This window comes from Coregonus clupeaformis, unplaced genomic scaffold (assembly GCF_020615455.1).
Source record: "Coregonus clupeaformis isolate EN_2021a unplaced genomic scaffold, ASM2061545v1 scaf0001, whole genome shotgun sequence".
Classification (NCBI taxonomy): Eukaryota; Metazoa; Chordata; class Actinopteri; order Salmoniformes; family Salmonidae; genus Coregonus; species Coregonus clupeaformis.
In genome coordinates this window covers 1,450,168-1,461,505 of record NW_025533456.1, presented here as the reverse complement: position 1 = coordinate 1,461,505, position 11,338 = coordinate 1,450,168, and the positions used below count along the sequence as shown (strand labels likewise).

Below are 11,338 nucleotides of genomic sequence, written 5' to 3'. Positions count from 1 at the left end.
TGTTCTTCCGCACATTCCACAGACTGGGAGCATAATAAAGTAGTCCCTAAATAGGCCTGCACCATTATGCCCATGTTATTCTAGGCACGTAGGCCTACTAAAACCATATTTAAATTGTGTCAGGACATGAAAACAAGCAACGGACCCTTTGATATTGCTTTCTGCCTTAGGGCACAACATATTGGTGTGTTGTTGATAAGGGCTGGGGCAATTAACATACCTGAGACTGGGAGGTATTTCAGAGAGGTCATAATTGTGCAATAAATCAGTACCCACCCATGTGAAAAATGTGAGAATACAATGATGTACCTCCTACGTAAAGATTGTAATTGAGTATAACATATAAGCTCTTGGAAGGGTTTATCCACAATCCCAAATGTATTCATATTTTATAAGCAATCAATTGAATAAAAAGTATACCCTCTAATTCGGTTTAAGATCATAATTATGAAAAATACAGTTTATGTCTTTTGGTGTGTCTCCCATACTAGTAGACTGCGTATGAATGACGAAATATTGTTGGATGTTATCCATCCGCGATTGCTGGCAGAAAGGTGTTCCGGCGTTAAGGAAAACAAACGAGCCAGTGGCTGATAAAGGAAAAAGAGGGGGAGGTAAGTAATTTGGGGAAAGAAAGAAACGAAGTTGGTGTAGCTATGTGATACATTCACGGAGTGGATTAATTGTAGACTGTTCTTTCTGTAAACATGGTTTGGCAATGGTCAGTAGAGTTAACGGCACCATGCGTCCCGTTCTCAAATGTATTCGCTGAATTTTGGAGTAAAATTATTTGAAAAAGGGAATGATAGCAATAACGCATTCTCGAAACATCGAATGCTGTATGTTTTCTTTTGGTCCGCTTTTTGATAATCTGTTTTTTTTATCTCCCTTTTCAAGATCATTTTCATGTCGTAAAGTGAATAGAAGAGTTTGGACAAGCAACATTTTCTACAAAAACGGACTTATTTTCCTCCTTCCACTGGACCCACGAGCGCGACGAGTGATTTTTCAAAAAGCTTTTGCCCTGGAACATCCTGAAAAAAGGATAACTTAACACACTGGACTACATTTGCTTTAAAAAAAACATTGTAATGGGGAATATATCTTCTAAAGGACACAAACAAGAGTAGAACACTTATACTGGTGCCAGCTGCGTGCGAAACAACAAATAGCAGAAACGCAACTCCTCTTTACGTGACCGCTAGGCAATAAGTCTAGCCTAATGTAATGGACCATTCGTTCACACTGATGCAGGTGTGGAGCTACCTAGTCTCATACGAGACCAACAACTTAAACTTAATGAAAGTGTCCTAAATAGCTCTATTTATCAGTATTTATTTCCAACATTTATTGGCAGAATAATAGAAGTAGTCCACTTCTAACTCGATGGATTCACATGCGTTACCATCTACCTGTCTGCCTGTAGTCTCCACAGCCAAGACAAGATGACTGTGAACACTGTTGTTCAAACATGATTACGTCGTCATGTGATCCTCCCAAAATGTCTTAATCGTCTTATTTAACGTCTGTTTTTATTTATTGTCTGTGTACATATAGCCTATAGGTCTGTCTGTTGGTTGTTCTCATTTGGGGGGTATTTTGTTGGGGGTATTTGTTGGTTTTGCATATAGATTGCAGGGTCTGTAATTTCAACTACTGTAGACATACTTGAGACTTTTAATGTATTTTCAACTCACACGCTGTATTTATTGAGTACGTTAACTTAGACCATAGTGGTTCATTAACAGCATTTCTTTTTACTTGATTATTCCGAGTTTTAGACGACCAGGTTAGACATTACGATGGACCGACTTGGAAGTAAGTTATTGGAGAAGTTGAAACTGACTGACTCAGGAAGTGTGAAATTCGCCAGTTCTAAAAAGAAAAACGAGTTGGTCAACAACATCAACAATAACAGCAATGGGAACAGCAGTGGGAACACCAGTAGTGGACTACCACCAAGCCTGAACACTGCCACCTCCTCACCTTCAAGACCTGGTCAGTTCTCTCTCACCTCTCCAACCTCAACGGAGGCGTGTGGGCTGGCCAGTGGCGGGAAGGGACTGGGAGAAAGAGTCTCCTCTACCCAGCACCTCTCGACCTCCATCACCCCCCAACCTACTGACTGCGAACATCAACCCTACTCCCCCTCGACTCTCGCCCCCCTCCGGCGCCGGACGCCCCAGCAGCGTGCCTCCTGCTACCTGGGGGAGGGCGTTGACATCCAGATGAGGCGTGAGTCAGGCCTCGGGGACTGTGACCCTGCTGGGTCCAAGGCTTCTCTGAACCAACGCCGCTACTCCCTTGAGCTCCAACAGCTGGTCCGACGCCAGCAGCTCCTCTCCCAGCCTCCTCTGTCCCATTCATCTGTCCCCCCTCCAGCGTACCCCATCCCCTCCTCGGGTTATGGCTCTGCTCCCCGCGGCGGGGCCATGGCTGAGCCACACTACCTTCCCGAGCCTGAGCGTCACAAACGCCTCTCCCTGCAGGAGGCAATGTTCTACAAGAGGCTGAGCACGGGAGGGGAGCTCTGGGAGAGCACCAGACCGGCATCGCTCTCTCACCCCCCACACCGGCCCTCTGAGATGGGTGGAGGAGGAGGGTTCTTCCCCCCTGGCCCAGCACTGAGCCCCTGCTCCTCCTTTAGCCTCCAGGAGTCAGTGCTGGTCAGTCCCAGGTCCAGCTTCGCCTCCAGTACAGCCAGCGGTGGAGGAGGAGGGAGCCCTATGGGCAGCCGCTGTAGCAGCAACCGCACCAGCGGAATCAGCCTGGGCTACGACACGCGCTACTCAGCCTCCTCCGCCATGGCACCGCAGCTGCAGTTCTCCTCCCTGCACACAGGGGGCTCCACCAGCGGACAGGGCTACACAGTCTCAGGCAGGGCCGGGGCGCCCTCTGGGGCTGGAGGCTGGCAGGACTACCTGGATGGGGTGTTCTCACCCGGAGGACCAGGGATTCAGGATAGCCGGCATTCGTACCCGCCTGCGTTAGGGAGCCCGGCGGCTGCCTGTTACCGGGCTGGGCCTGAGTGGTGGGACGAGAAGGGAGCAGGGGCAGCCCGAGGAGAGGAGACTGGCATGGGTGCTGGCGGGGAGCGGATGCGCTTCTCGGACCTCCCGGGTACCCGCTACCAGGAGGAGCTGACACGCCTGTTGCTAAGAGATGCAGCACTGGAGGGGGAGGGGCTACACATGGGCGGGCTGATGCTCAAAGAACAGCTCAATCCTCCAATCAAGGCCCTCGCCAAGCCGGCAACACTCGTCACTACGGCTACGGCTTCCAGATCAATCAAAGCCCAGGAGGAGCCGGGAACGGGAAGGGAGGAGTTCTTTGGTGAGATCATCAAACCTCTTCATCGCTGTCATCTTCATCACTTTGTTTTGTTAGTGTTGGGTGTTGGGTGCATGTCTTTTTTTTTTCATGAAAGGATTGGATGGGTGGCTAGATGGATAGACAGATTTTGATAGATGAAAGAGAGAGAATTGGATGGATCGGGTCTCAAGGCCTGCATGAACTTGTAGAGTGGCCTACCTATCACACAAGCAAAGGGAAAGCGAAACATTTGGCCCTCAGCGGGATTGCTAAGGCAGAGGCATATCCAGACAAGTAGAGCTGCTAGGCTGGGCACATCAGACAGAAAGGAGAAGAGAGACGCAGAGAAAAACTAATGAGAAGGAATTATCAAAGCTGAAACACAAAAATACACACGCCAAAGAGTCTCTGTGCAACAAAGTCACTCAGTCGTAACTTAATGCACTGAATCACATTCTCCAAGAGACTCTTTTGGTATAGAACAGTTTTAGGTAGGGTTAAGACAGACACAGACGTTGCACATAGAGGGCTGATAAAGCGTAGCTATGCATACACTGAACTGGAAAGCTTAGCTCGGCTGCAGTGTTCACAAATGACATGTTAGTGATAAACACAGCACTGACCATTAGTATGAGTCATAGAGAAGATTACAGCTTTGGACTGGCAGTGTGTGTATATGCCTTGCATTTGTGTGTAGTGTGGCAGGATGTGTGTGTGTTCGGAATGACTCCAGGCCATAATAATATAGTGGGTGTGTGGTTTGTGCAGGGCCGGACTACTGCATTTGGGACACCTACCTCCAGAGGGCCCCCAAAAATCTAATTATTATAGCTGTTTCCCCCAAAAATAACTTCCTGCAGTTCAACAGATTTGACCATGAGACGCAGAGAAAAATGTGCAGTTTTACAATGCTATTCTACACATTTAGAAAATTCAGTTTTAAAGCAAATTTCATGCAATTCTACACATTTTGTCATAGCATATGAACACGTCATAAGCAATCTGTTTTTTTGTGGGGGTCGGGGGCCCCGGGGCATGTGCCCTGTTTGCCCGTTCGGTAAGCCGGCCCTGGGTGTGTCTGTGAGGCGAGTCATGCGTGTGCTGGTTTGTGTTACCCTGCCTTGGCGTGTGCAGGGGCGGTGTGCAGCAGCCTGTTTTTCTTCTGCCCAGGTATGTGAGCCCTCGAGGGATGGGAACTGTGTCAACTCAGCTAGGCTCAGAGCTGTTAACACCACCGAGGCTCTTTACAGGAGCTCAGACAGAGGGTGTAGGACCAGGAGTTGCCTAAAATCAGACTGTAGCTAGGTTTCCATCCAGTTGCTGACAGATTTAATGTGAATATGCTCAAATCTGCATAAAAACAATATGTATATTTTTCCACCAGATATGTTTCCATCATATTGACTTGTTGTGGATAAAAGGGTCTGCGTTAAATTCCCATGCACCAAAAAAACCCAAACATGGTTAAATGGGACTGCATGCTTTCCCGAGTCATAGTGGGAGGACCACACAACATATCACCTCGTGACTCCAACTTTACTTCGATATGACAGTTATTATATCAATATTTGCGCATAAAGGTCTTTCCACCGCCATTTGTTGCATAATTAATTTCTGCAAACACAAAAAGATCCCACCTTGTCTAGCGTGTTTTGTAGACATTTTGAAAGTTTACAGACCTTTGCTGTTTCCATCACACCTGTAATTACATTTTTTATCAGACATGTACTTGACTCAGATAACAAGGTTGGACGGAAAGCAGATTAGTGATATACATTTTTGGTATACAGTCTGAAACAAAGTACTGCAAAAACTTGGAATGTTTCCTTACAAAACAGAATGTTGAATAAAATTACATTTGAACTTACTCTACCGGTTGTCAGTGCAGTTGGTCCTTCAGTGGGTTGAAGTTTTAAACAAAATATCCACAGGAAAGTATAATTTACCTGACTTTTTAGAGTTTACTTCAATTGAAATTTCATTCACCTGGCACATGTGCAAAACCATGTAAACATCTGCAAGACTTTGGTTAATATGCACGCATCACGTGCATGTACTTCCGTCTTGTGCACGTGCCTTAGGTCACGAGCAAACAAATATTGATTGCCACACACAGAGACCCGTGTTTTGAAGTCTGTTTAATAATACTTTCCTGTGGTTATTTTGCCTCAAATTTCAACCCACTGAAGGACCAACCCCACGGACAATCGGCAGAGTAAGTTCAAGTATATACTGAAACAAAAATATAAACACATTTAAAGTTTTGGTCCCATGTTTCATGAGCTGAAATAAAAGATCCCAGAAATGTTCCATATGCAAAAAAAAAACCAATTTCTCTAAAATGTTGTGCACAAATCTGTTTTCATTCCTGTTAGTGAGCTTTTCTCCTTTTCCAAGATAATCTATCCACCTGACAGGTGTGGCATATCAAGAAGCTGATTAAACAGCATGATCATAACACAGGTGCACCTTGTGCTGGGGACAATAAAAGACCACTCTAAAATGTGCAGTTTTGCCACACAATGCCACAGATGGCTCAAGTTTTGAGGGAGCGTGCAATTGGCATGCTGACTGCAGGGATGTCCACCAGAGCTGTTTCCAGAGAATTGAATGTTCATTTCTCTACCATAAGACGCCTCCAACGTGTTTTAGAGAATTTGGCAGTACGCCCAACCGGCCTCACAAACGCAGACCACGTAACCACGCCAGGCCTGGACCTCCGCATCCGGCATCTTCACCTCCGGGATTGTCTGAGACCAGCCACCCGGACAGCTGATGAAACTGTGGGTTTGCACAATCAACAGCCTGATCAACTCTATGCAAAGGAGATGTGTCGCGCTGCATGAGGAAAATGGTGATCCCACCGGATACTGACTGGTTTTCTGATCCATTCCCAATCGTGAAATCCCTAGATTAGGACCTAATGGATTTGACTGATTTCCTTATATCGTTGAAATTGTTGCATGTTGCGTTTTTATATTTTTGTTCAAGGTAATTTTATTAAATATTTGTGACCGACAAAATGTTTTTCTCTATGTAAATGTGTGTGGCTATACCTACACAATGGAAGGCATAGCCACAATCGGGACTAGGCCAGGAGTTGTTCCCTATTCAGGTGGGTCCGGGAAAAACTACTGGGCCCGTATTCACAAAGCTTCTCAGAGTAGGAGTGCTGATCTAGGATCTGTCCATGTAATCTTATTCATTATGATCTAAAATACCTAATGATATGTTCTAAGTTTGTAGCAAAAATTTACCTGACCAGGAAAAAGTACCGGGCTGTTTGTTAGTGTTGATTTTGGCTTGTGTAATGAGTGACCAAGACATTTTCTTGATGAAGGGACCTCACCAGGTTGTTCATTGTGTTGATTGTGTTGCAGGTACATGTGTGAAGTGTAGGAACGGTGTGTATGGAGCGGATAACGCTTGCCAGGCCCTGGACAGCCTCTATCACACACGCTGCTTCACCTGTGTGTCCTGTGGTGAGTTGAACACACACAATACATGCAGTTTATAGTCAGAAAAGCAGCTCTGTCAAACTTGGCGTGACTGTCCTTCTGTCCCAGGTCGCACCCTGAGAAACAAGGACTTCTATAACGTCAATGGCTCTGTGTACTGTGAAGAGGATTACATGGTAAGAGGTCGAAGTCTCTATCTCGCTCAGTGGCATTCCTAGATATCAGTGCATTACATTTCTAAACAATGCTTTCCTAGTCATGATTACAGTAAATTGCATCAAAGTTTTACATATTGCTTTTCAGGGTTGGGTTCAATTCAGGAATTACACTGACATTCCAATTGTCTTCAATGCTTTTCAATTAGGAACATGTGGAATTGGAATTTGGTTTACTTTCTGAATTGACTGGAATTCAAATGGAATTGACCCTAACCCTGGTGCTTTCTATGGTATGAAATAAAACCATGTCTCAAATCTCAAATGTTCTCTCCATACTCAGTTCTCAGGCTTCCAGGCTGCAGCAGAGAAATGCAGTGTGTGTGGCCACCTTATCCTGGAACAGGTGTGTGTGTTCAAATATTTTTTGGGGGTGGTCCTTGTATGTCCAATGTTTCATTGTGAATCTAAATGTGTGTGCGTTAAATCTTCATTAATGTTAAGGGACCATCCCTTATCTACTGTGTGGTCCTGTTCATCCACCAGATCCTCCAGGCGATGGGGAACTCCTACCACCCTGGCTGTTTCCGCTGTGTGGTGTGTTCCAAAGCCCTGGATGGAGTCTCCTTCACTGTCGACCACCTCAGCAACATCTACTGTGTCTCCGACTACAACAGGTGAGACGGGGTGTCCAGTAGGCCAGACTGAGACTTTGATATACTACAGACGGTGTAGACTGTAATGAATTGTCAAGCTGTTTAGGGTCAGAGGATACAACTCAGTTGACCACACAGTTTGTACATTAATAGTACGCTACATTACCAGGGCTACATGTGGTTATATTCTCAAATTGGAACTCTTTTTGTCCTGTAGAAAATTTGCTCCTAAATGTGCTGCCTGTTTACAACCCATCTTACCTGCTGAGGTGAGTATCTCATTGTGTTTCCTTTGCTGTGTGTGTGCGTTAGCCTAAATCGAGACATAACTGCATGCCACTCAGACCAACTTCATACTGCTACTTGATTGTAATGCGCTGACTAATCTCACTGCTGCTGTTGTTTTGTGTTACAGGGCAGCGAGGAGATACTCAGGGTGGTGTCTATGAACAAAGATTATCACTTTGAGTGCTACCACTGTGAGGTTAGTATGGCCTTTATCTAATAATAGCAGCTAACAACTATGTTATGTGGTCGGTCCTTACCCGTGTTCTTAAATCAGGCTGTGCAGGCTTTTGTTCCTACCCAGCACTAACACACCTGGTTCAACCACAGTAATCAAGGGGCTTCATCATTGGCTGAAACAAACCCTACAAGTCGCCAGGACCAGAAATGAAGAACAGTGACTATTTATTTTATGAAGCATTAAACCTGAACTCGGATCAGATTTAATGTTCTGTCTGTTTCATTCCTCAGGATTGTGGGAAGCAGCTCTCGGATCAGCCGGGTTCCCAGTGCTTCCCTCTGGACTCTCATCTCCTCTGTCACTCATGTCACATGACGCAGGTGTGCGCCTCGCATAACATTGCCCCTCACAGCACCCACTGAGGAAGAAACTATGCAGCAAACATTCATACCCTTTCAACATTCCCCTTCCACCTCCCTTTCTCACTCATAGAAACTCATTCTTTCGCTCTCCTGCACACCCAGAAAATATGGGTTGCTCTGTTTGAATTTACTTTTCAAATTCTACTCAGACAAGCTCTCACATGAAAATGCTGGTAAAGGCTTTCAACACAGAGCAGAAGATTAATTTACTGTATGGTCCAGTTTGAAACAACAGCAGAAATGTCTTAGATCGAACACCTGTATGTGACCTGGGCCAAGTTCATTAGGGCACACTGTATCAGAACGTTTTGCAACGGAAAATGAAAGCCAGTGTTTATTGGACAAGTATAGATAGTACCTCCTGGAGCATTTGTCCGTTTAGTGGCTACTGAACAGCACCCAGGTGCGACATAAGTCCTGCTGTTCTACGATCACTGTACCGTAACATTCTCATAGGGAGAATATAGCCTAGTCCCAGATCAGTTTGTGCTTTCTTGCCAACACCTATGGTTGTTGTCAAGCCATTATTTGGCAGATCTGGAGCCAGGCTAGGAAGAATACAAAACTACTGCTTTCTTGTTACTCCCTGACCATGTCTACTGTTTGCTATAGGCCAGGGGTATTCAACTCATACCCTATGAGGTCTGGAGCCTGCTGGCTTTCTGTTCTACCTGATAATTAATTGCACCCACCTGGTGTCCCAGGTCTAAATCAGTCCCTGATTAGAGGGGAACAATGAAAAAACACAGTGGAACTGGCTTCGAGGTCCAGTGTAGTTTGAGGGCCATAGAAGGGATTTATTGATCTGCTTAACCCGTTTTTATATTTAACTATCACTAGCAAACGATTTGCACTTAAAATTGGACATGTTTACCGTAAGAGATGAAGTTGTTTCTTGTAAAAGTAAAAAAAATACATTCCTGTATCTGTTGTAATTAATAAATATTTTCCTTTTTGTGTTCGACTTTAAATTGTCTTTATTGCAGTTACAAGTTTTGTCCAGAAGGTGGAACTCAAATCTAGTATTCAGGATAGCATGCTTGCACGTATACTCAACAGGGAAAATACATGAGCTAATCTCCCAAATAATCCATTGTTGACTCAACAGTACTGGGAACATGATCAACATTACGGAGTGTGAGAAGGACAATGTGATAAAGAATGCGCTATCACACAACACCTAACTTTGCATATATTTTATTTATTTGTACATTCAGCACTTACAGGAAACAAACAAATGAGCCAAATAAGAATGCTTTAAACTAAAATCGTAAAATTAACAATATTAAAACGGTAGATAATTAAGTTTTAAACTCATCCAATGACAAGTGACTGGAGGAGAAAGACAGAAAAATGGGACAATTAAATGTCATTCCAGTGCCACACTGATTGTCTCAGTGCTTTTGGTTCCCCTCCCCACCCATAACAGTATACATACCAGGTGTGCGTCTATGAAATCAGTCCCCCACCCCACACGAATGTCCCTTCCCATCTGACAAGGCAAAAGGACAGTTACATAGTATGATTTTTTTAAGCATATGATGTTTTCAGTGTAATGACACATTACCAGCTGTAACCTTAAGTGTGTGGAGAGGGATATTGGACCACCACACACACTAGAACACAAAACCCATCCAAGGCTGAGATTGACAAGATTCATCATAAAACATCAAAGGAGAAAATATAACCTTCACATGACCCTACAAAGGGCCTTGGTAGGGGTAGTAGAAAAAAATTACTTCAAAAGGATTTTGGAATATTAAAATTGATTCTAGAACATGTTTGTAGGCTGGTCTGCTATTTTTAAATTGATTATTACAGGGAAGAGTCTTTGTTCCAAGCCGCAAGAGTGCAGCGGACACTAGCTAGAGGGAGCCAAACCGCCATTCCTCAGTTTCCATCTCTGGTTAAAATGCAGGACAATTTACAGAGCTCAGAATAGGCCTCAACTGCTTCGTATGAGGAAGACGCACATACACCCAATACATGGGCTGGCAGACAGACTGATGACGGAGGAAGAGAGATTGTGTCTGAAATGGCACCATATCTATTCCTTATATAGTACAATACTGTCGACAAGGGCCCGCGTGTAGGAATTAGGGTACCATTTTGGAGGCAGCCATTTTCACTTCACTAACAATCAACATGTGACCAAGTAGTTTATACATGTAAATGTGAGACAGACAGCATTACAAAGTGAGGTTTTCTAAATGGGAGTCTCCTTGGCCTAAAGGACAGTTAACTAGGTAGGAGGAACAGACTACTACCATGAAGATAATGGAAGTGTTTTAAAGGTAAAGGAGGGGGACTAGATCTCTCTTTCTGCAGTGTTCCAATTGTGTGTCACATGATTGCATCCCTCCTTTTTTCTCCCGCCATCTCTCCCGCTACGTCAGACTGTCACCACTCTCAGCGGCGTCTGTCTCGGAGGTTGCTACGGCTACGGCGGAACCCGGACAAGGGTTTAGCGTCGGGACCTCTGGGTTTGAATCCACCACTGTCCTTCCTCTTATCCCCCTCTCTGTCCCTCCCTCGCTCCCCCTCTCTGTCCCTCCCTCGCTCCCCCTCTCTGTCCCTCCCTCGCTCCCCCTCTCTGTCCCTCCCTCGCTCCCCCTCTCTGTCCCGGTCTCCCTCAGATCCCCGGACACTCCCACCTCCAGTGCTGACCGCAGCTCCTCCCTCCTCTCTGCTTTTTATTCTCTCCTTCCTCTCCTCCTCTCGCTTCTTGTCCTCCTCCTCCTGCTGTTCTTTCCGCCTCCTCTCTCGTTCTTTCTGTCGCTCTTCCCGTTCCTTCTCCCTCTCGTTTGCCTGGAGATACCAACAAAGGTCATTAATAACAACACACACACGCCTATCAAGTTGTTGCATT

The 11,338-nt window shown here is 45.1% G+C and overlaps 2 protein-coding genes across 8 annotated transcripts in view; one reads left to right on the top strand and one right to left on the bottom strand.

The window, feature by feature from the left end:
• The first annotated feature begins 549 nt into the window (after positions 1-549).
• Positions 550-9,426, top strand: LOC123482968 (LIM domain-containing protein ajuba-like). Of its 2 annotated transcripts, none has more exons than XM_045212220.1 (9): positions 550-614; positions 898-3,333; positions 6,693-6,794; positions 6,879-6,946; positions 7,269-7,331; positions 7,472-7,602; positions 7,799-7,850; positions 7,997-8,065; positions 8,338-9,426. In XM_045212220.1, exons 2-9 carry the CDS (start codon positions 1,803-1,805, stop codon positions 8,467-8,469), a joined length of 2,148 nt encoding a protein of 715 aa, XP_045068155.1. In that variant the 5' UTR covers positions 550-614; positions 898-1,802; the 3' UTR covers positions 8,470-9,426. The 2 variants fall into 2 exon arrangements, with proteins under 2 accessions (XP_045068155.1, XP_045068156.1); XM_045212221.1 differs by lacking the exon at positions 550-614 and adding an exon at positions 621-721.
• A 224-nt stretch (positions 9,427-9,650) lies between these two features.
• The window catches only part of LOC123482967 (apoptotic chromatin condensation inducer in the nucleus-like), a 29,219-nt gene continuing 27,531 nt past the window's right edge, over positions 9,651-11,338 (bottom strand). For all 6 annotated transcript variants that reach the window (XM_045212213.1, XM_045212214.1, XM_045212218.1 and 3 more), the window contains exon 16: positions 9,651-11,277. In XM_045212213.1, coding sequence (XP_045068148.1) covers positions 10,879-11,277 — 399 coding nt within the window. In that variant the 3' untranslated portion in view covers positions 9,651-10,878. The remainder of the gene's footprint in view (positions 11,278-11,338) is intronic.

Bases quoted from the DNA above. Each gene is read 5' to 3' on its own strand.
- LOC123482968 (XM_045212220.1), top strand. From the start codon at position 1,803: ATGGACCGACTTGGAAGTAAGTTATTGGAGAAGTTGAAACTGACTGAC. The intron at 3,334-6,692 runs GTGAGATCATCA...ATTGTGTTGCAG, and splicing joins GGGAAGGGAGGAGTTCTTTG to GTACATGTGTGAAGTGTAGG. The intron at 6,795-6,878 runs GTGAGTTGAACA...CTTCTGTCCCAG, and splicing joins CTTCACCTGTGTGTCCTGTG to GTCGCACCCTGAGAAACAAG.